The following is a 23929-nucleotide window of genomic DNA, read 5'->3' as shown; positions in this document are numbered from 1 at the left end:
GTACAAGCTGTGGCAAAAAGTCCATTTTACAGGACATTACTGGGTTAATTAAGGCAACTAGCCTAAGGTAATGCATTTAAAGAGAGTAAGTTTTCTTCTATCAAACAGTAGTAGCATTATTCAACCCTGAAGTCTGTGGCAGAGTAGTTCCAGGGCTGCCTCCTCTCCAGCGGTGTGGCTCATGGGCTGAGGCAGCTCAGGACACAGGGTGACAAAAGGAGCTGAGAAATGCACAGAGGATCCAGCTGGAGAGAATGGATGCTCCTCTGCCAGCTTCCCTGACCGTGGATGGATAGGCTAGAAATACAGCATGATAACACACACTGCGGCTCGCAGCTTTTGCATAGAGCACGTGGACCACAGCTCACTGTAGAGGCTCCATGGACAGCTGGAGAATTGGAGGGATGGAAAGGGATGGAAAGCACAGCATGGGCATGAACTGAGTGTGTGGATCAGTGAGAGACCAAACCACTCTAAGATGAGGGTATATGTAGTCCAGACACCCCAAGAAAAAATAGACAAGCTGAGACATTAAAAGCAAAGACAGAGAATGCATCCCAGTCTGGTGATACCTAAAACGAGCCTGACATAGTGCCTATGTGGAAATCTGACTACAAGTAAAACTAGGCTTCAAACCCTGCGACTCCAATAATGCCATGCGAATGTGCTAGGAACAGAATGTTCTTCATGTAAAAGAAAACACACTAGAAGGAAAATAAAAATACAGTTCTCACTACAAAACACACACCACATGAAGACATACTTCCATTTAAACCTGGATAAGGAAAATACAGACAAGATAATTCAACAAAATGACCACAGATAACCCAACTTGTTTCCTGGGTTCTTAAATGACTACAGAAGATGAAGACTTAATACGCTATACCAAAATGCTTGGGGCAGTCATTAAAAGCTATAACTGATGTAGTCAGGCTACTGAAAAAAAAGGAGAAAACCCAGAAAATAAGCTGAATAGAACTAGGATTTTTTAAAAATATGATGTATATATATCTATATAAAAGGAATATACCAGGAGACAAAGAACTATTAACATTAGCAAAATTAAACACCACAGCAGTAATGAAGAAGGGCATGAAAAAAGTTTTAAATTTTCTTCAAAAAATATTAAGGAAATAAAGACCAGTCATTGGGTCGGGCACGCAGCGGTGGAGGAGCTGCATGTAGGTGAGGTTCTCGTGGGTGTTGGGGTCGAAGAAGCCCTTGGTGTCATTGCTGGGGTCGGAGAGGATCTGGTTCATCTCCTGGTCAAAGTAGCCGCGCCGGTAGGCCACCTCCACGGGGAGGCGGTGGCTGTGCACGGGGTCGATGATGCCACCGGTGGCGATCTGGGCCTCCAGCAGGCGGATGCCGTGCTCCTTGACAATGAGCTCCTTCTTCATGGCCTGGAAGAGGGAGATCTGGTCGCCAGTGTAGGGGTCCGTGTAGCCTGTCACGGCCCTCTCGGCCGACAGGAGCTTCTCGTGCAGCTCGCTGCCCACCAGCCCGGACGAGATGGCCTCGTCCACAGAGAGCTTCTCGTTGGTGAGCGGGTCAATGAGGAAGCCGGTGGCAGCCTGCGCCTCCAGCAGCACCAGAGCCGTGCCCTGCCTCAGGATGCCCTTCCACATGGCCTGGTAGATGCTCATCTTCTCCATCTTGGTGGGGTCAGCCTTGGAGGGCACCAGCACGCCGGCGATGCAGCCCGTGCCGTCCAGGTAGCACTTGACGGAGGCCATTTCCGTCACCTCCTCCACGGTCTTGGAGCCCTGGACGAGGTCGGCCAGCGTGTCCTTGTCGATGATGCCCGAGTCCACCAGATCCGAGGCAGTCACCTGCCTCCTGAGGCCCGGGAATTTCATCTTGCTGCTCTGCTCTGCCGCCTCCTCGACGAGCACGGTGAGGAGCCTTGCCAGCTCGTCCAGCGCCAGACTCCTGGCGCGGGCCTGCCCCAGCAGCTCCTGCCTCTTTGCCTCGGAGACATACTTGGAGAAGAGCAGCTCCCACAGGGAGACCTTCCTGCCCTGGAAGCCGCCCGCCGACACCTCGACAGTGTGGGACTTCAGGGACCGCTGCAGCTGCTGCTCCTGCTCCTGCTCCTGCTCCTGCTCCTGCCAGGGGCCCGTGGCCTCGCCGTTCTCGGCCAGCGGCGCTGTCTCGCGCTGCACTGGCTTGCGGGCCAGGGCGGTGCCGTGGCCCTGGCCCTCAGCTGTGCTGATGATGGCGGTGAGGAGGGTGATCATCTCCGAGATGGTGACCGTCCCCGCCTTGTACTTCCGGAGGAGGTCCTGGCGCCGGTGGTCGGGGACGTAGCGGGAGAAGAGGAGCTCCCAGACGGTGACGCTCTGGCCCTGGAAGAGCCCCACGCTGAGGGTGGTGCGGGCGTCCTGCAGGGCTTTGCGGGCATCCTCTGTCAGCTGGTAGAGCACGGAGCCCTTGTCCATCAGCTGGAGCATGAGCAGCCCCGTGTCCGGGTCGGGCACGCAGCGGTGGAGGAGCTGCATGTAGGTGAGGTTCTCGTGGGTGTTGGGGTCGAAGAAGCCCTTGGTGTCATCGCTGGGGTCGGAGAGGATCTGGTTCATCTCCTGGTCAAAGTAGCCGCGCCGGTAGGCCACCTCCACGGGGAGGCGGTGGCTGTGCACGGGGTCGATGATGCCGCCGGTGGCGATCTGGGCCTCCAGCAGGCGGATGCCGTGCTCCTTGACAATGAGCTCCTTCTTCATGGCCTGGAAGAGGGAGATCTGGTCGCCAGTGTAGGGGTCCGTGTAGCCTGTCACGGCCCTCTCGGCCGACAGGAGCTTCTCGTGCAGCTCGCTGCCCACCAGCCCGGACGAGATGGCCTCGTCCACAGAGAGCTTCTCGTTGGTGAGCGGGTCAATGAGGAAGCCGGTGGCAGCCTGCGCCTCCAGCAGCACCAGAGCCGTGCCCTGCCTCAGGATGCCCTTCCACATGGCCTGGTAGATGCTCATCTTCTCCATCTTGGTGGGGTCAGCCTTGGAGGGCACCAGCACGCCGGCGATGCAGCCCGTGCCGTCCAGGTAGCGCTTGACGGAGGCCATTTCCGTCACCTCCTCCACGGTCTTGGAGCCCTGGACGAGGTCGGCCAGCGTGTCCTTGTCGATGATGCCCGAGTCCACCAGATCCGAGGCAGTCACCTGCCTCCTGAGGCCCGGGAATTTCATCTTGCTGCTCTGCTCTGCCGCCTCCTCGACGAGCACGGTGAGGAGCCTTGCCAGCTCGTCCAGCGCCAGACTCCTGGCGCGGGCCTGCCCCAGCAGCTCCTGCCTCTTTGCCTCGGAGACATACTTGGAGAAGAGCAGCTCCCACAGGGAGACCTTCCTGCCCTGGAAGCCGCCCGCCGACACCTCGACAGTGTGGGACTTCAGGGACCGCTGCAGCTGCTGCTCCTGCTCCTGCTCCTGCTCCTGCTCCTGCCAGGGGCCCGTGGCCTCGCCGTTCTCGGCCAGCGGCGCTGTCTCGCGCTGCACTGGCTTGCGGGCCAGGGCGGTGCCGTGGCCCTGGCCCTCAGCTGTGCTGATGATGGCGGTGAGGAGGGTGATCATCTCCGAGATGGTGACCGTCCCCGCCTTGTACTTCCGGAGGAGGTCCTGGCGCCGGTGGTCGGGGACGTAGCGGGAGAAGAGGAGCTCCCAGACGGTGACGCTCTGGCCCTGGAAGAGCCCCACGCTGAGGGTGGTGCGGGCGTCCTGCAGGGCTTTGCGGGCATCCTCTGTCAGCTGGTAGAGCACGGAGCCCTTGTCCATCAGCTGGAGCATGAGCAGCCCCGTGTCCGGGTCGGGCACGCAGCGGTGGAGGAGCTGCATGTAGGTGAGGTTCTCGTGGGTGTTGGGGTCGAAGAAGCCCTTGGTGTCATCGCTGGGGTCGGAGAGGATCTGGTTCATCTCCTGGTCAAAGTAGCCGCGCCGGTAGGCCACCTCCACGGGGAGGCGGTGGCTGTGCACGGGGTCGATGATGCCGCCGGTGGCGATCTGGGCCTCCAGCAGGCGGATGCCGTGCTCCTTGACAATGAGCTCCTTCTTCATGGCCTGGAAGAGGGAGATCTGGTCGCCAGTGTAGGGGTCCGTGTAGCCTGTCACGGCCCTCTCGGCCGACAGGAGCTTCTCGTGCAGCTCGCTGCCCACCAGCCCGGACGAGATGGCCTCGTCCACAGAGAGCTTCTCGTTGGTGAGCGGGTCAATGAGGAAGCCGGTGGCAGCCTGCGCCTCCAGCAGCACCAGAGCCGTGCCCTGCCTCAGGATGCCCTTCCACATGGCCTGGTAGATGCTCATCTTCTCCATCTTGGTGGGGTCAGCCTTGGAGGGCACCAGCACGCCGGCGATGCAGCCCGTGCCGTCCAGGTAGCACTTGACGGAGGCCATTTCCGTCACCTCCTCCACGGTCTTGGAGCCCTGGACGAGGTCGGCCAGCGTGTCCTTGTCGATGATGCCCGAGTCCACCAGATCCGAGGCAGTCACCTGCCTCCTGAGGCCCGGGAATTTCATCTTGCTGCTCTGCTCTGCCGCCTCCTCGACGAGCACGGTGAGGAGCCTTGCCAGCTCGTCCAGCGCCAGACTCCTGGCGCGGGCCTGCCCCAGCAGCTCCTGCCTCTTTGCCTCGGAGACATACTTGGAGAAGAGCAGCTCCCACAGGGAGACCTTCCTGCCCTGGAAGCCGCCCGCCGACACCTCGACAGTGTGGGACTTCAGGGACCGCTGCAGCTGCTGCTCCTGCTCCTGCTCCTGCTCCTGCTCCTGCCAGGGGCCCGTGGCCTCGCCGTTCTCGGCCAGCGGCGCTGTCTCGCGCTGCACTGGCTTGCGGGCCAGGGCGGTGCCGTGGCCCTGGCCCTCAGCTGTGCTGATGATGGCGGTGAGGAGGGTGATCATCTCCGAGATGGTGACCGTCCCCGCCTTGTACTTCCGGAGGAGGTCCTGGCGCCGGTGGTCGGGGACGTAGCGGGAGAAGAGGAGCTCCCAGACGGTGACGCTCTGGCCCTGGAAGAGCCCCACGCTGAGGGTGGTGCGGGCGTCCTGCAGGGCTTTGCGGGCATCCTCTGTCAGCTGGTAGAGCACGGAGCCCTTGTCCATCAGCTGGAGCATGAGCAGCCCCGTGTCCGGGTCGGGCACGCAGCGGTGGAGGAGCTGCATGTAGGTGAGGTTCTCGTGGGTGTTGGGGTCGAAGAAGCCCTTGGTGTCATCGCTGGGGTCGGAGAGGATCTGGTTCATCTCCTGGTCAAAGTAGCCGCGCCGGTAGGCCACCTCCACGGGGAGGCGGTGGCTGTGCACGGGGTCGATGATGCCGCCGGTGGCGATCTGGGCCTCCAGCAGGCGGATGCCGTGCTCCTTGACAATGAGCTCCTTCTTCATGGCCTGGAAGAGGGACATCTGGTCGCCAGTGTAGGGGTCCGTGTAGCCTGTCACGGCCCTCTCGGCCGACAGGAGCTTCTCGTGCAGCTCGCTGCCCACCAGCCCGGACGAGATGGCCTCGTCCACAGAGAGCTTCTCGTTTGTGAGCGGGTCAATGAGGAAGCCGGTGGCAGCCTGCGCCTCCAGCAGCACCAGAGCCGTGCCCTGCCTCAGGATGCCCTTCCACATGGCCTGGTAGATGCTCATCTTCTCCATCTTGGTGGGGTCAGCCTTGGAGGGCACCAGCACGCCGGCGATGCAGCCCGTGCCGTCCAGGTAGCGCTTGACGGAGGCCATTTCCGTCACCTCCTCCACGGTCTTGGAGCCCTGGACGAGGTCGGCCAGCGTGTCCTTGTCGATGATGCCCGAGTCCACCAGATCCGAGGCAGTCACCTGCCTCCTGAGGCCCGGGAATTTCATCTTGCTGCTCTGCTCTGCCGCCTCCTCGACGAGCACGGTGAGGAGCCTTGCCAGCTCGTCCAGCGCCAGACTCCTGGCGCGGGCCTGCCCCAGCAGCCCCTGCCTCTTTGCCTCGGAGACATACTTGGAGAAGAGCAGCTCCCACAGGGAGACCTTCCTGCCCTGGAAGCCGCCCGCCGACACCTCGACAGTGTGGGACTTCAGGGACCGCTGCAGCTGCTGCTCCTGCTCCTGCTCCTGCTCCTGCTCCTGCCAGGGGCCCGTGGCCTCGCCGTTCTCGGCCAGCGGCGCTGTCTCGCGCTGCACTGGCTTGCGGGCCAGGGCGGTGCCGTGGCCCTGGCCCTCAGCTGTGCTGATGATGGCGGTGAGGAGGGTGATCATCTCCGAGATGGTGACCGTCCCCGCCTTGTACTTCCGGAGGAGGTCCTGGCGCCGGTGGTCGGGGACGTAGCGGGAGAAGAGGAGCTCCCAGACGGTGACGCTCTGGCCCTGGAAGAGCCCCACGCTGAGGGTGGTGCGGGCATCCTGCAGGGCTTTGCGGGCATCCTCTGTCAGCTGGTAGAGCACGGAGCCCTTGTCCATCAGCTGGAGCATGAGCAGCCCCGTGTCCGGGTCGGGCACGCAGCGGTGGAGGAGCTGCATGTAGGTGAGGTTCTCGTGGGTGTTGGGGTCGAAGAAGCCCTTGGTGTCATCGCTGGGGTCGGAGAGGATCTGGTTCATCTCCTGGTCAAAGTAGCCGCGCCGGTAGGCCACCTCCACGGGGAGGCGGTGGCTGTGCACGGGGTCGATGATGCCGCCGGTGGCGATCTGGGCCTCCAGCAGGCGGATGCCGTGCTCCTTGACAATGAGCTCCTTCTTCATGGCCTGGAAGAGGGAGATCTGGTCGCCAGTGTAGGGGTCCGTGTAGCCTGTCACGGCCCTCTCGGCCGACAGGAGCTTCTCGTGCAGCTCGCTGCCCACCAGCCCGGACGAGATGGCCTCGTCCACAGAGAGCTTCTCGTTGGTGAGCGGGTCAATGAGGAAGCCGGTGGCAGCCTGCGCCTCCAGCAGCACCAGAGCCGTGCCCTGCCTCAGGATGCCCTTCCACATGGCCTGGTAGATGCTCATCTTCTCCATCTTGGTGGGGTCAGCCTTGGAGGGCACCAGCACGCCGGCGATGCAGCCCGTGCCGTCCAGGTAGCGCTTGACGGAGGCCATTTCCGTCACCTCCTCCACGGTCTTGGAGCCCTGGACGAGGTCGGCCAGCGTGTCCTTGTCGATGATGCCCGAGTCCACCAGATCCGAGGCAGTCACCTGCCTCCTGAGGCCCGGGAATTTCATCTTGCTGCTCTGCTCTGCCGCCTCCTCGACGAGCACGGTGAGGAGCCTTGCCAGCTCGTCCAGCGCCAGACTCCTGGCGCGGGCCTGCCCCAGCAGCTCCTGCCTCTTTGCCTCGGAGACATACTTGGAGAAGAGCAGCTCCCACAGGGAGACCTTCCTGCCCTGGAAGCCGCCCGCCGACACCTCGACAGTGTGGGACTTCAGGGACCGCTGCAGCTGCTGCTCCTGCTCCTGCTCCTGCTCCTGCTCCTGCCAGGGGCCCGTGGCCTCGCCGTTCTCGGCCAGCGGCGCTGTCTCGCGCTGCACTGGCTTGCGGGCCAGGGCGGTGCCGTGGCCCTGGCCCTCAGCTGTGCTGATGATGGCGGTGAGGAGGGTGATCATCTCCGAGATGGTGACCGTCCCCGCCTTGTACTTCCGGAGGAGGTCCTGGCGCCGGTGGTCGGGGACGTAGCGGGAGAAGAGGAGCTCCCAGACGGTGACGCTCTGGCCCTGGAAGAGCCCCACGCTGAGGGTGGTGCGGGCGTCCTGCAGGGCTTTGCGGGCATCCTCTGTCAGCTGGTAGAGCACGGAGCCCTTGTCCATCAGCTGGAGCATGAGCAGCCCCGTGTCCGGGTCGGGCACGCAGCGGTGGAGGAGCTGCATGTAGGTGAGGTTCTCGTGGGTGTTGGGGTCGAAGAAGCCCTTGGTGTCATCGCTGGGGTCGGAGAGGATCTGGTTCATCTCCTGGTCAAAGTAGCCGCGCCGGTAGGCCACCTCCACGGGGAGGCGGTGGCTGTGCACGGGGTCGATGATGCCGCCGGTGGCGATCTGGGCCTCCAGCAGGCGGATGCCGTGCTCCTTGACAATGAGCTCCTTCTTCATGGCCTGGAAGAGGGACATCTGGTCGCCAGTGTAGGGGTCCGTGTAGCCTGTCACGGCCCTCTCGGCCGACAGGAGCTTCTCGTGCAGCTCGCTGCCCACCAGCCCGGACGAGATGGCCTCGTCCACAGAGAGCTTCTCGTTGGTGAGCGGGTCAATGAGGAAGCCGGTGGCAGCCTGCGCCTCCAGCAGCACCAGAGCCGTGCCCTGCCTCAGGATGCCCTTCCACATGGCCTGGTAGATGCTCATCTTCTCCATCTTGGTGGGGTCAGCCTTGGAGGGCACCAGCACGCCGGCGATGCAGCCCGTGCCGTCCAGGTAGCGCTTGACGGAGGCCATTTCCGTCACCTCCTCCACGGTCTTGGAGCCCTGGACGAGGTCGGCCAGCGTGTCCTTGTCGATGATGCCCGAGTCCACCAGATCCGAGGCAGTCACCTGCCTCCTGAGGCCCGGGAATTTCATCTTGCTGCTCTGCTCTGCCGCCTCCTCGACGAGCACGGTGAGGAGCCTTGCCAGCTCGTCCAGCGCCAGACTCCTGGCGCGGGCCTGCCCCAGCAGCTCCTGCCTCTTTGCCTCGGAGACATACTTGGAGAAGAGCAGCTCCCACAGGGAGACCTTCCTGCCCTGGAAGCCGCCCGCCGACACCTCGACAGTGTGGGACTTCAGGGACCGCTGCAGCTGCTGCTCCTGCTCCTGCTCCTGCTCCTGCTCCTGCCAGGGGCCCGTGGCCTCGCCGTTCTCGGCCAGCGGCGCTGTCTCGCGCTGCACTGGCTTGCGGGCCAGGGCGGTGCCGTGGCCCTGGCCCTCAGCTGTGCTGATGATGGCGGTGAGGAGGGTGATCATCTCCGAGATGGTGACCGTCCCCGCCTTGTACTTCCGGAGGAGGTCCTGGCGCCGGTGGTCGGGGACGTAGCGGGAGAAGAGGAGCTCCCAGACGGTGACGCTCTGGCCCTGGAAGAGCCCCACGCTGAGGGTGGTGCGGGCGTCCTGCAGGGCTTTGCGGGCATCCTCTGTCAGCTGGTAGAGCACGGAGCCCTTGTCCATCAGCTGGAGCATGAGCAGCCCCGTGTCCGGGTCGGGCACGCAGCGGTGGAGGAGCTGCATGTAGGTGAGGTTCTCGTGGGTGTTGGGGTCGAAGAAGCCCTTGGTGTCATCGCTGGGGTCGGAGAGGATCTGGTTCATCTCCTGGTCAAAGTAGCCGCGCCGGTAGGCCACCTCCACGGGGAGGCGGTGGCTGTGCACGGGGTCGATGATGCCGCCGGTGGCGATCTGGGCCTCCAGCAGGCGGATGCCGTGCTCCTTGACAATGAGCTCCTTCTTCATGGCCTGGAAGAGGGACATCTGGTCGCCAGTGTAGGGGTCCGTGTAGCCTGTCACGGCCCTCTCAGCCGACAGGAGCTTCTCGTGCAGCTCGCTGCCCACCAGCCCGGACGAGATGGCCTCGTCCACAGAGAGCTTCTCGTTGGTGAGCGGGTCAATGAGGAAGCCGGTGGCAGCCTGCGCCTCCAGCAGCACCAGAGCCGTGCCCTGCCTCAGGATGCCCTTCCACATGGCCTGGTAGATGCTCATCTTCTCCATCTTGGTGGGGTCAGCCTTGGAGGGCACCAGCACGCCGGCGATGCAGCCCGTGCCGTCCAGGTAGCGCTTGACGGAGGCCATTTCCGTCACCTCCTCCACGGTCTTGGAGCCCTGGACGAGGTCGGCCAGCGTGTCCTTGTCGATGATGCCCGAGTCCACCAGATCCGAGGCAGTCACCTGCCTCCTGAGGCCCGGGAATTTCATCTTGCTGCTCTGCTCTGCCGCCTCCTCGACGAGCACGGTGAGGAGCCTTGCCAGCTCGTCCAGCGCCAGACTCCTGGCGCGGGCCTGCCCCAGCAGCTCCTGCCTCTTTGCCTCGGAGACATACTTGGAGAAGAGCAGCTCCCACAGGGAGACCTTCCTGCCCTGGAAGCCGCCCGCCGACACCTCGACAGTGTGGGACTTCAGGGACCGCTGCAGCTGCTGCTCCTGCTCCTGCTCCTGCTCCTGCTCCTGCCAGGGGCCCGTGGCCTCGCCGTTCTCGGCCAGCGGCGCTGTCTCGCGCTGCACTGGCTTGCGGGCCAGGGCGGTGCCGTGGCCCTGGCCCTCAGCTGTGCTGATGATGGCGGTGAGGAGGGTGATCATCTCCGAGATGGTGACCGTCCCCGCCTTGTACTTCCGGAGGAGGTCCTGGCGCCGGTGGTCGGGGACGTAGCGGGAGAAGAGGAGCTCCCAGACGGTGACGCTCTGGCCCTGGAAGAGCCCCACGCTGAGGGTGGTGCGGGCGTCCTGCAGGGCTTTGCGGGCATCCTCTGTCAGCTGGTAGAGCACGGAGCCCTTGTCCATCAGCTGGAGCATGAGCAGCCCCGTGTCCGGGTCGGGCACGCAGCGGTGGAGGAGCTGCATGTAGGTGAGGTTCTCGTGGGTGTTGGGGTCGAAGAAGCCCTTGGTGTCATCGCTGGGGTCGGAGAGGATCTGGTTCATCTCCTGGTCAAAGTAGCCGCGCCGGTAGGCCACCTCCACGGGGAGGCGGTGGCTGTGCACGGGGTCGATGATGCCGCCGGTGGCGATCTGGGCCTCCAGCAGGCGGATGCCGTGCTCTTTGACAATGAGCTCCTTCTTCATGGCCTGGAAGAGGGAGATCTGGTCGCCAGTGTAGGGGTCCGTGTAGCCTGTCACGGCCCTCTCGGCCGACAGGAGCTTCTCGTGCAGCTCGCTGCCCACCAGCCCGGACGAGATGGCCTCGTCCACAGAGAGCTTCTCGTTGGTGAGCGGGTCAATGAGGAAGCCGGTGGCAGCCTGCGCCTCCAGCAGCACCAGAGCCGTGCCCTGCCTCAGGATGCCCTTCCACATGGCCTGGTAGATGCTCATCTTCTCCATCTTGGTGGGGTCAGCCTTGGAGGGCACCAGCACGCCGGCGATGCAGCCCGTGCCGTCCAGGTAGCGCTTGACGGAGGCCATTTCCGTCACCTCCTCCACGGTCTTGGAGCCCTGGACGAGGTCGGCCAGCGTGTCCTTGTCGATGATGCCCGAGTCCACCAGATCCGAGGCAGTCACCTGCCTCCTGAGGCCCGGGAATTTCATCTTGCTGCTCTGCTCTGCCGCCTCCTCGACGAGCACGGTGAGGAGCCTTGCCAGCTCGTCCAGCGCCAGACTCCTGGCGCGGGCCTGCCCCAGCAGCTCCTGCCTCTTTGCCTCGGAGACATACTTGGAGAAGAGCAGCTCCCACAGGGAGACCTTCCTGCCCTGGAAGCCGCCCGCCGACACCTCGACAGTGTGGGACTTCAGGGACCGCTGCAGCTGCTGCTCCTGCTCCTGCTCCTGCTCCTGCTCCTGCCAGGGGCCCGTGGCCTCGCCGTTCTCGGCCAGCGGCGCTGTCTCGCGCTGCACTGGCTTGCGGGCCAGGGCGGTGCCGTGGCCCTGGCCCTCAGCTGTGCTGATGATGGCGGTGAGGAGGGTGATCATCTCCGAGATGGTGACCGTCCCCGCCTTGTACTTCCGGAGGAGGTCCTGGCGCCGGTGGTCGGGGACGTAGCGGGAGAAGAGGAGCTCCCAGACGGTGACGCTCTGGCCCTGGAAGAGCCCCACGCTGAGGGTGGTGCGGGCGTCCTGCAGGGCTTTGCGGGCATCCTCTGTCAGCTGGTAGAGCACGGAGCCCTTGTCCATCAGCTGGAGCATGAGCAGCCCCGTGTCCGGGTCGGGCACGCAGCGGTGGAGGAGCTGCATGTAGGTGAGGTTCTCGTGGGTGTTGGGGTCGAAGAAGCCCTTGGTGTCATCGCTGGGGTCGGAGAGGATCTGGTTCATCTCCTGGTCAAAGTAGCCGCGCCGGTAGGCCACCTCCACGGGGAGGCGGTGGCTGTGCACGGGGTCGATGATGCCGCCGGTGGCGATCTGGGCCTCCAGCAGGCGGATGCCGTGCTCTTTGACAATGAGCTCCTTCTTCATGGCCTGGAAGAGGGAGATCTGGTCGCCAGTGTAGGGGTCCGTGTAGCCTGTCACGGCCCTCTCGGCCGACAGGAGCTTCTCGTGCAGCTCGCTGCCCACCAGCCCGGACGAGATGGCCTCGTCCACAGAGAGCTTCTCGTTGGTGAGCGGGTCAATGAGGAAGCCGGTGGCAGCCTGCGCCTCCAGCAGCACCAGAGCCGTGCCCTGCCTCAGGATGCCCTTCCACATGGCCTGGTAGATGCTCATCTTCTCCATCTTGGTGGGGTCAGCCTTGGAGGGCACCAGCACGCCGGCGATGCAGCCCGTGCCGTCCAGGTAGCGCTTGACGGAGGCCATTTCCGTCACCTCCTCCACGGTCTTGGAGCCCTGGACGAGGTCGGCCAGCGTGTCCTTGTCGATGATGCCCGAGTCCACCAGATCCGAGGCAGTCACCTGCCTCCTGAGGCCCGGGAATTTCATCTTGCTGCTCTGCTCTGCCGCCTCCTCGACGAGCACGGTGAGGAGCCTTGCCAGCTCGTCCAGCGCCAGACTCCTGGCGCGGGCCTGCCCCAGCAGCTCCTGCCTCTTTGCCTCGGAGACATACTTGGAGAAGAGCAGCTCCCACAGGGAGACCTTCCTGCCCTGGAAGCCGCCCGCCGACACCTCGACAGTGTGGGACTTCAGGGACCGCTGCAGCTGCTGCTCCTGCTCCTGCTCCTGCTCCTGCTCCTGCCAGGGGCCCGTGGCCTCGCCGTTCTCGGCCAGCGGCGCTGTCTCGCGCTGCACTGGCTTGCGGGCCAGGGCGGTGCCGTGGCCCTGGCCCTCAGCTGTGCTGATGATGGCGGTGAGGAGGGTGATCATCTCCGAGATGGTGACCGTCCCCGCCTTGTACTTCCGGAGGAGGTCCTGGCGCCGGTGGTCGGGGACGTAGCAGGAGAAGAGGAGCTCCCAGACGGTGACGCTCTGGCCCTGGAAGAGCCCCACGCTGAGGGTGGTGCGGGCGTCCTGCAGGGCTTTGCGGGCATCCTCTGTCAGCTGGTAGAGCACGGAGCCCTTGTCCATCAGCTGGAGCATGAGCAGCCCCGTGTCCGGGTCGGGCACGCAGCGGTGGAGGAGCTGCATGTAGGTGAGGTTCTCGTGGGTGTTGGGGTCGAAGAAGCCCTTGGTGTCATCGCTGGGGTCGGAGAGGATCTGGTTCATCTCCTGGTCAAAGTAGCCGCGCCGGTAGGCCACCTCCACGGGGAGGCGGTGGCTGTGCACGGGGTCGATGATGCCGCCGGTGGCGATCTGGGCCTCCAGCAGGCGGATGCCGTGCTCCTTGACAATGAGCTCCTTCTTCATGGCCTGGAAGAGGGACATCTTTTTTCCTGTGCAGGGGTCCGTGTAGCCTGTCACAGCTCTCTCTGCAGTAAGAAGTTTTTTTTGTAGCTCGCTGCCCACCAGCCCAGATGAGACCGCCTCGTCCACAGAGAACTTCTTGTTTTTGCATGGGTCAATGAGGAAGCCGGTGGCAGCCTGCGCCTCCAGCAGCACCAGAGCCGTGCCCTGCCTCAGGATGCCCTTCCACATGGCCTGGTAGATGCTCATCTTCTCCATCTTGGTGGGGTCAGCCTTAGAGGGTACCAGCACACCAGCAATGCTTCCGGTTCCCTCTAGGTATTTTCTCACAGTATCCATTTTTGCTATATCTTGTGCCCTTTCTTTTCCTTCATGCAGGTTTTCCATTGTTTCTTCTGTAATGATTCCTGCACTTAGAAGTTCTGATGCTGTTATTTGTTGCCTGATTCCTTGGAACCAGACATCATTTCTGTCCTCTTCTTTTTCTTTCATTATATTTAATATTATATCAATGATTCCTTGTAGAATGTTATGGGATTCATCTTTATATTTTTTTATCAGTTCTTTTCTTTTTTCTTCTGTTATGTACTCAGAACAGAGAAGTTCCCACAGTGACAACACCTGTCCTTTATATTTTCCAAAAGGCACTTCCACCTTTGTACATAATAGGGCAGTTTTTGTATGCTCATCAATGTAGAAATAGTCATCATCTTTTTCCATGACCTGCAGCAGGTACAATCCAGTATTTCTGTCTTTGGAACATCTCTGCAGGAGCTGGCTGTAACTGATTTTCTCATGAGTATTAGGATCTATAAAACCTTTTGTACCATGATCTGGATCAGAAAGCAGGATAAACATATCATCATCTAGGTACCCGCGCCGGTAGGCCACTTCCACGGGGAGGCGATGGCTGTTCACGGGGTCAATGATTCCACCGGTGGCGATCTGGGCCTCGAGCAGGCGGATGCCATGCTCCTTGACTATTATCTTTTGCCTTATTGCCTGGAAGAGAGATATTTTATTTCCTGTATGAGGATCTTCATATCCTGTCACGGCTTTCTCTGCTGACAGGAGTTTCTTGTGCAAGTTTCTCCCCACCAGCCCAGATGAGACAGCCTCATCCACGGATAGCTTCTTATTTTTCAGTGGGTCAATGAGAAAACCAGTGGCAGCCTGCGCCTCCAGCAGCCCCAATGCACATTGCTCTGTGAGGAGGCCTTTGTTTAGGGCCTGGTAGATGCTCATCTTCTCTTTCCTTGATGGGAGTAGAACCCCAGCAATACATCCAGTGCCATCCAAGTACCTTTTGATGGTGTCCCTCTCTGTGAGGCTCACAAGTGTGAGACTTTCATCCTGCAGCTGATCTAGAGTTTTCTTGTCAATTATCTCAGAGTTAAACAATTCTGATATTGACACATACCCTCGGAGTCCTTTAACCTTGAGGCCTTCTGCTCTTTGCTCTGTATCCTCAATTATTTTCATGATCAGTGCTGTAAGGTCTTCCAGTGTTAGGGTTTTGCTTTTGTACTGCATCACTAGCTCTTTCCTTTTCTGCTCGGAGATGTAATGAGAGCAGAGAATTTCCCAGATAGAAACTGTTTGGTCTTTAAACTTTCCAACTTTCACTTTAAGGGGCTTTAAGCGCAAAACCTGTTTTGTAAGCTCATCAATGTAGAAGTACTTCCCTCCTTCCTGTACAACTTGCAGCATGTACAACCCAGTCTCTGAATCTTGAACACATCTCTCCAGTAGCTGCATGTAGGTGAGGTTCTCATGGGTGTTGGGGTCGAAAAAGCCCTTGGTGTCATCGCTGGGGTCGGAGAGGATCTGGTTCATCTCCTGGTCAAAGTAGCCGCGCCGGTAGGCCACCTCCACGGGGAGGCGGTGGCTGTGCACGGGGTCGATGATGCCGCCGGTGGCGATCTGGGCCTCGAGCAGGCGGATGCCGTGGCTCTTCACAATCAGTCCTTGGTTCATAGCTTCAAATAGGGACATCGGGGCTTTTGTGTAGGGGTCAGTGTAGCCTGTCACAGCTCTTTCTGCACAGAGTAGCTTTTCAAAAATCTCCCCTCCAATTAGGCCTGCAGTTAATGCTTCCTCCACTGAAAACTTCTTGTTTTTCTCTGGGTCAATGATGTAGCCAGTGGCAGCCTGTGCCTCCAGCAGCACCAGTGCTGTCCCTGGCCTCAGGATGCCCTTCCTCATGGCTTGGTAGATGCTCATCTTCTCATTGCTTGGCTGTATAAGGACCCCTGCTATGAAATTGCTGCCCTCTAGGTACCTGCGGACAGAGTCCATTTCAGTCACTTCTTTGACTGTTTTCTTCCCCTGGTTGAGCTCATCAAGGGTTTTTTTGTCTATCAGTTGAGACTGGAAGAGGTCACTGGCAGATACTCTTTTCCTCAGGCCCCTGAATGCAAATTTCTTGCCCTGTGTCTCAGTCTCTTTGATGATTGTGGTGACACTTGTTACAATTTCCTGCAGCACTTCAGTATTTTCGTCTTTGTACTTTTGCACTAGCTCTCTTCTTTTGCCGTCTGAGAGGTATTCAGAGTTAAGAAGGTCCCAGACTGACACTGTCTGTCCTTTGAACCGCCCTACATTGACACAAACAGTCACAGATTTCATCACCTCCATGGTTTGTTCATCCACACAGAACATCACATTTTCTGACAGAGGAAGCAGCCAGAGACCTGACTCAGCCTCGTGAATGCACCTGTCCTTCAGCTGCTGGTAGGTCACGTTCTCCTTTGTGTTTGGATCAAAAAAGACTTTGGTGCTGTCATTCATCCGAGAGAGGGTTTGGTTCAGGTTTTCATCATAGAAGCCGTACCTGCATGCAGCCTGGAGTGGAAGGTGATGATGGTGAATGGGATCAATGACCCCTCCTGTGGCCAACTGGGCCTCTAGGAAGGGAATAGCATCTTCCAGGGGAATCAGCTCTTTCCTGAGCGCTTGGCACAGTGAGATGGAGTTCCCTGTGTAGGGATCTGTGTAACCGGTCACTGCCCTCTCAGCAAGAAGGAGTTTCTCAGTGAGTTCTTCTCCAACAACTGCTGCTTTCACAGCATCCCTCACACTGAGTCTCTGGTTTGTTGCTGGGTCAGTTAAGTATCCTGTGGCTGCCTGAGCTTCTAGCAGTCTCAGAGCAGCCCCAGGGAGGAGTAAGTTGTTTTTCATGGCATCGTAAAAGCTCATCTTCTTTTTGGATGCCTCTATGAATACCCCAGCGATGCTGCCTGTGCCCTGCAAGTACCTCTTCACACTCTCCATCGCAGCCACTTCCTCTGGAGCTCTTCTGCCCTGAGCCAGTTCTTCAAACATCTTCTCAGTAATGATGCCAGCATCCAGCAGCCATACTGCAGGGACACTGCCCCGCAAACCTTCAAAGGTGATCTGGGTGCGGGCTTTCATTTCCATCTCCTCAACCAGTCTGAGCACAAGAGCAACCAGCTGCTCCAGCGACATTTCCTCAGACCGGAACCTCTCCACGAAGTGTCTTCCCTGCTCTTCAGTGAAATACCCAGAGTGGATTAGCTCCCAGAGGGAGACCCCTTTTTCCTTCACCACAGTTTCCTTGAAAATCTGTTGGATTTGTTCATCAGTGTAGGCAGGAGCAGCTGTCTGTGGCAGAGGCAGCAAGTGGAAGCCAGAGATCTCATCCTTCTGACAGCGCTTGATTAGCTCCGCATAGGTCACAGTCTCTTTGCTGTCGGGGACACAGAAGGTTCTGTTGTTGTCACTGGGTTTAGAAAGGGCTTTGCTTGTATCCTCATCCAGGCACCCTCGCTTCTGGGCAGATTCTATGGGGATATAGTGGCCACATGCTGGGTCAATGATGCCTCCTGTAGCCATCTGCACCTCCATCAGCTGCATGGCTTGGCTGTCCGCAATCAGGCCCTTCTTCATTGCCTGGAAGAGGGGTATTTTCTTGCCTGTGAAAGGATCTTTATAGCCTGTTACAGCCCCCTCTGCATGCTGCAGCTTCTCATGGACTTCTGGCCCAATGACTCCCTCCTTGACAGCATCATCCACACAGAGTTTCTGGTTGTTCACTGGGTCAATGATGAAGCCTGTGGCAGCCTGGGCCTCTAGCAATGGGAGGGCTACTCCTGGTACAACAATGTTTTGCTTCATGGCCTCATAAATGCTTAACCTCTGGTTTGATGGCTGGAGCACAACACCTCCGATGCTGCCAGAGCCGTAGAGATACTTTCTGACAGAGTCCATGTGCAGAACTTCCTTAGGTGTGATGGATCCCTCCAACACCTTCTCAAACAGGGCCTTGTCAATGACACCTGTTTCCATCAGGTGGTAAGCGCTGACACTGCCTCTCATGGCTGGGAACTTGATGGGGGCCCATTTTTTCATTTCCTCCTCTAACATGATTCGAATTTGCTCCAGGGTGAGCTTCTTCAGCTGGTAGTGGTTGAATATCTCTCGGCGCCTGCCCTCGCTAAAGTACTCGGAGTTCAGCAGGTCCCACACAGAGACCTTCTCCCCCCGTAACCGCCCAAACCTGACCGGCAGCCAGGAGCTCCTGAACACCCGTCTGGTGTCATCATCGATGAACTGGCGCTTCCTGCTGTTCAGGGGAAGGAGGCAGAGCCCTGTGGAGGGCTCTGTGATGCACTTCTCCTTCAGCTGCAGGTAGGTGAGGTTCTCGTGAGTGTTGGGGTCGAAGAAGCCCTTGGTATCATCACTGGGATCAGAAAGGATTACATTCATCTTCTTGTCAAAGTAGCCGCGCTTGTAGGCCACCTCCACAGGGATGCGGTGGCTGTTGACAGGGTCGATGATGCCGCCGGTGGCGATCTGGGCCTCAAGCAGGCGGATAGCATGTTCCTTCACAATGAACTCTTTCTTCATGGCCTGGAAGAGGGAGATCTTGTTCCCTGAGTAAGGATCTCTATAGCCAGTGACTGATTTCTCTGCAGTCAGTAGCTTGTTGTAAACATCTGGGCCAATGATGTTCGCTCTTAGAGCCTCATCTACAGAGTACCTTTTGTTGGCAGCTGGGTCAATGATAAATCCAGTGGCAGCCTGTGCCTCCAGGAGGATCAGTGATGTTCCTGGCCTTAAAAGTCCTTTCCGCTTTGCCTGGTAGATGCTGATCTTCTCCTGGGAGTCAGGAAGCAGCAGACCACCAATGCTACCTGTCCCTTGCAGGTACTTCTTGACAGTGTCCATGCCAACAACTTCTTTGGCTGATGTTTCTCCCTCCTTCAGTTTCTTAAACAAATCTTTGTTGATAATTTCTGAGCTCAGAAGCTGGTCAGCTGTCACACGGTCCCTCAGTCCTTCAAAAGTGACATTAGCAGTGGAAGCCATTTCCTCAATGGTGGCACTGACTACCTTACCCAATTCTTGTGTAGAGAGCATTCCTGCAAGGTACTGCTGAGTGAGAGCAGCTCTTTGCTCACTTTGGATGTAGTCTGAGAAGAGGAGTTTCCAGAGAGACACTGACTTTCCCTTGAATTTACCTAAAGCAACGGATACCTGTGTGTTTTCCAGAGTTGTTTGGGTCCTATGGTCAAAAAAGAGGTGGGTTCCCTTGGATTCTTCTCTGCTGTCCCCACCAATCGGCAGCAGAAGGAGCCCCGTGTTGGGATCAGTGACACAGCGCTTGAGCAGGTCTGCATAGGTCAGCTTCTCCTTGGAGCTGGGGTCAAAGAACCCTTTCATGTCATCAGTAGGACTGGAGAGGAGCTGTCTTGTGGCCTCGTCCAGGTACCCCCACTTACAAGCTGTCTCTGTAGGGACACGGAGGTGCCTGCCTGGAGCAATTATACCCCCTGTAGCCATCTGAGCCTCCAGAAGGCAAATGCCATGATCCTTGGGGATGAAGCCTTTCCTGATGGCTTGGAACAGAGACAGCATTTCTCCAGTGTAAGGGTCCCTGTATCCAGTGATGGTTCTCTCAGCTGAAGACAGTTTCTCGTGAAGCTCTGGGCCGATGAGACCAACCCTGACAGCCTCATCAACTGAGTAGCTTTTGTTCTTTATGGGGTCTGTTAGGCTGCCCGTGGAGGCTTGGACTTGCAGGAGCATCAGAGCAGTGCCAGGCACCAGGAGGTGCTCTCTCAGTGCCTGGTAAAGGCTTTTCCGCTCACCGGAAGGCAGGACAACACCAGCCACGCTCCTTGTCCCATGCAGGAACTGCTGAACAGAGTCATTTTCTGCTACCTCCTGGGCAGAAACTCTTCCCTCCTCAAGACCTCTGAACATGTCAGAGCTGATGATGCCAGAGTCAAAAAGATCCCTGCTGCTCACCCTCCCTCCCAGACCTGGGAACGTGATTTGCAGGGGCAAGAGGAGGAAGCCTGAGGCTGGATCAACAATACACCTCTTTATAAGCTCCGTATAAGTGACCCTCTCCATAGTACTGGGGTTGAGGAATCCTTTGCTGGCCTCATTGCTGGGGTCAGAGATGAGCTGGCTCATCTCTTCATCTAAATATCCCCTCTCACAGGCAACATCTGCGGGGAGCCGGCAGCCAGTGGCTGGCTCAATGATGCCTCCGGTTGCAATCTGGGCCTCCAACAGCCGGGTTCCTTGCTCCCTCCCGATCAGGTCCTTCTGGATCGCCTGGTAGAGGGAGATTTTCTCTTCTGTGTAGGGGTCCACAAAGCCAGTAGCAGCTTTCTCTGCAGCGAGCAACCTTTCCTTCAGCTCCAGCCCCACCAGCCCCAGATGCACAGCTTCTGCCACGGAGACATGCCTGTTCTTCACCGGGTCAATGATAAAGCCCATGGCTGCCTGGGCCTCGAGAAGACAGAGTGCTGAATCCAGACTCAGGAGGTGCTCTCTGGTGGCATCATAAAAGCTCATTATCTTCTTTGAAACCTCTACATACACTCCAGCAACGCTGCCAGCTGCCTTAGAGGGCTCGCTAGAAGCATCCATCACTGTCACATCCCTGTCAGCTGCTTTTTTCTGTTTGCAAGGCATTATGTCCTGGCACAAGTGGTTTGCTCCTGGCATGTTTTCCTGGTGAGAGATGAGGGCAGCATGGCCATTCACTGCTGGCTTGCTCTCCATCCTCCCGCTGCACTCCTTTCACAGCTGTCAAGCCTCTCTGGAGAAAGGGGAGAGAACGGGAAAGCTCAGTGAGAAATCAGCTTCTCTATAGTTTGCATGCTAAATACAGGGAGAAAAAAGAAAAATAAATGCCTCAGAGGCAGTAGGAAGTAACGGCCAAAGGCTGAGCATGTTCAGGGCAGTGTGCTTATCCCTGAAGCTGACATGCTGAGTCAGGCCTGGCAGAGGCAAGCACCCTCTGCTTCCTGAGCTAGGCTTGCCGGTTGCACTAGGACATCTCAGCATGAGAGAAGGACACCAGAGCAGAGGCACCAGTGGGACCTGTGGAGCACTGAGCTGAGGGAAGGCTTGGCTCCTGTGAGGAGTAAAGCCCTCGCCACATGAATTTAGCCACCAGTTTGTGCAGAGATCATCTCTGCACAAAAACCTTGTGCAGTGCTTCAAAGGCCTGAAGGACATCAGGCCCTGGGGGCAAAGCACCATCCAAAAGCAGCAGCTACCAGGGAGTACCAGCACTCACTCGGGCTGCTGCTGGCACTGGCACAGGGATAAGCAAATCCCCAGCCGGGGTGGAAAGGCTGCTACAGGGGGTCAGCCTGGTCCCCTGGCACACTCCTCACAGCAACACCAGTCAGCAGGGGCTGGAACTGCCAGGCACCCAAAAGAAGCTCTGGAGGCTCTTTGCCTGGTGCCCACTGCTGCAGTGAGATGGGGTATCTTCCCCCCTTGCATTGCTCAGGAAGCATGGGAAGGGGGGACCAGCAGAAAGAGAAGGGGTTGGGTGCAGCAGGCCACATGGACCTGCATGCCTACACTCCTGTTTTTGAAAAGCTCCTAGACACTCTGGGATCAACCACAGCACAGCCATTATACAGTCAAATTATGGTGCTGGAGGGAGTATGAGGCCGTTGGGTGCTGGGCTGTGCACACTGAAAGGCTGGAGGGTGCTTGTGGCTGAGTATGGGCTGTGCAGAGGTCTGGGAGCTGTCATTAGCCCCTGGGCTATAACTGTGGCACACGCTGCTGCAGAGAAGCCTCACTGCCCGCAACCTTGCACAGTGGGGCGTCCACGTCCTCTGGCTGGAAGCCAGTCCTGCAGCAGGAGGCTGCAGTTTTGGAGCCGGTTTGAGAAGAGAGGGGGTTGGCTCTGCTACATCAGGGCAGCAGAGATGGCTCCTTATTCCCTCGCACAGCCCCTGGCACCAGTGCAGAGTGGGGTGTGCCAGGGCTGCACCAGCCCTACAGAGGCAGGTGAGGCCATGGGAGAGAGCACGAAGCTCTGCAGCATGCTGAGGAGTCCTGCTTGCCTGAGCTTCTGGGGTGGAGCTGGCTGGGTCATGCTGTTGACCACCAGCATCTCTAGACCCAGCTGCAAGGACACAACCAGAGCAGAGCTACCCCGTGGTATGCACCACTGTATGTGGAAGGGCATTGGCACAGCAGCCCCAGAGAGAGACAGTGCCTTGCTGACCCTCCTGCAACGATCACACTGAGTGGGGACAGCACGGACCAGCTGTATCTGGTGTGGACCAGCCCACAACCTTCCCCACATCCCCAGTATAAAGAAACCAGGGAGTGAAAGTAGCGTGCTGGTGCCGGTGCACACTGTGCCCATGGCCATGCTCACCACAGGACCAGCCTCTCCAACGAGGCTATGTGCAGCGGCCCCATCCCTGTGTGCCCACTCCAGCTCATTCCGAGCCAGGCCAGCACCTTTTCCTCGCAAGGGCTCCTCTGTCCCAGCCCTGCTCCAGGCTGGCTGCCCATCTCGGGGGAGAAGTCCCAACAGGCACTGGCTCCATCCGCCCGTGATGTCAGTGTGAGCGCAGCCATGTGTGCTTGGATCTGCCCAGGCAATGCTGTTTGTGTTTGCAGGTTCAGGATTGCGTCTGGCTCTGGAGCCAAAAGGTGGGGACGACGGGCGGGACGGCTACGGGTGTTGCTCCTGCTTCTGGGAAGGGCCGTCCTGAGCCACACTGGGCAAGGGGAGGAGAACAGAGTCAGGACTCCAGGGTGTGTGTCTCTGCCTGCTGGAGGGGGGTGAGGGGCCCGTCTTGCTGGCTGAGAGCTGGGGGAGTCACTCTGTCCTGTGCTGTGGGCTGTGGGCTAGGAGTGAGGGGGTCCCCTGCCTTGCAGGGCTGTCCCCTCCATCCTGTGGGCTCATGCTGGGTGCACACACCCACATGTGCTGGTGCTGGGCAGCCCTGTGCTTGGTGCCGTGTGCATGCAAAACACACGACAGGGTTGGCGGCACCTCACCACCACCTCTGCCCACTCCAGTCCTGCGACCATGCCACCTTGCAGGGCTGGGAAAGCTGTTCCTGGCCCTGCAGCCCTTTCCTGGCAGAGATTCTGGGTTAGATGGTGCAGGCTGTGCTGTGCTTGGGGGAAGCTGGGCTCAGCCCAGCCATGCCATGGGCAGAAAGGTGGGCAGCAGCAGTGTGGCTGCAGTATCCAGAGAGCCCCAGGCAGATCTCATCATGTCCCAGACCTGAGCTGGCCACCGGCACCAGAGTGCAGAAGGTGTTTGTGCACTACCACCCCTAACTGGAAAGCCCAATTCCCATCGGGGCTAGGGGTGCAGGGGCAGGTTCCCCCCGGAGTTGAGGTGGAGCCCCCTGCCCTTCACGGGCAGAGGAGGAAGCAGCGGCCATGCGGACAGGGGAAGGACTCTTCTCCTTTTAGTCAGAAGGCGTCAGCCCCGTGGAAACTTTTAGTAACCAGCACTGCCTACAAAGCCAGGGAGATTCCTGGCGGAATTTCAGGTGTTGGCACCTGCAGCCCCCCCCGGGGCCACAGTCTCTCCCCGACGCAGGCAGCTCTCCCTGGCAGCAGCAATTGCTGCTCCACGCCTTTTGCTGCTGGCTGCATCAGGAAACATGCTGGTGCAAACCACGGCTCTGGACGGCGTTGCACGCGTGCACCCACAGCCTCTTCACACCCACTGGTGCCGCCAGCACCCGCGCGTTGAGTCACTGCAGGAGGCTCTTCCTTGTACACCCAGCACACGGGAAAGCATTACAGCTACGGCTGCCCCACGTCCCGTGGGATGATCCCGCACCCACAGGGTGCACCAGTAGGCTGGTGGTGGCTGGGGAGAGGGAGGCTGCTGGGGGCCATTGGGAGGGACGGGGAGAAGGGACAGGTTTTACTGGCAGAGTGGGGTACGTGGTTTCAGGGAGAGGGTGGTGGAGGAGTGTCTGCCAGGGAAGGGGCAGCAGAGCACTGGAGAGGGGCTGGGGCGGTGGGTGGGAGCCTGGCAGGGCCGGAGGAAGTCTGTGAGGTGGTCTCGGGTGGGACAGGCTGAAGCTGGGGGTGTTTCAGGGGGAGGGAGAGCAGTAGAGAAGTTGTCTGAGGGAGTAACGGAAGAGTGATAGGGACAGGGTAGGTAGGTGGGGCACTTCGGGGGTCCTTGCTCTAAGCGGGGCTGGGGGGGCCCAGTACTCCTTCCCAGATGGCGCTGCCTGCCCTGCTGCCATGCAGCAGGGGACGAAGTGCCTGGGTCCCACCGATGGCCAGTGGCAGGACCTGCTGACGTGCCCTATGAGGTGCCTAGAGCAGGACCGCTCCTCCGCTGCAGCTGTGAGATGGGGCCGCACCCTGCCCATGGT

At 59.4% G+C, this 23929-nt stretch overlaps 1 protein-coding gene across 1 annotated transcript in view; it reads right to left on the bottom strand.

Moving 5' to 3' along the window:
- Positions 1-20318, bottom strand: part of EPPK1 (epiplakin 1) — a 43023-nt gene extending 22705 nt beyond the window's left edge. Inside the window, exons 1-3 of the mRNA XM_055798888.1 lie at positions 12744-20318; positions 12375-12635; positions 1128-11375 (exon numbers count right to left, since the gene is read on the bottom strand). Of these exons, the coding sequence (XP_055654863.1) occupies positions 1128-11375; positions 12375-12635; positions 12744-20318 (18084 nt within the window). The remainder of the gene's footprint in view (positions 1-1127; positions 11376-12374; positions 12636-12743) is intronic.
- Positions 20319-23929: the final 3611 nt, after the last annotated feature.

The sequence above is a fragment of the Falco peregrinus genome, chromosome 3, assembly GCF_023634155.1.
Source record: "Falco peregrinus isolate bFalPer1 chromosome 3, bFalPer1.pri, whole genome shotgun sequence".
Lineage (NCBI taxonomy): Eukaryota > Metazoa > Chordata > Aves > Falconiformes > Falconidae > Falco > Falco peregrinus.
This window is presented reverse-complemented; position numbering and strand designations above follow the sequence as displayed.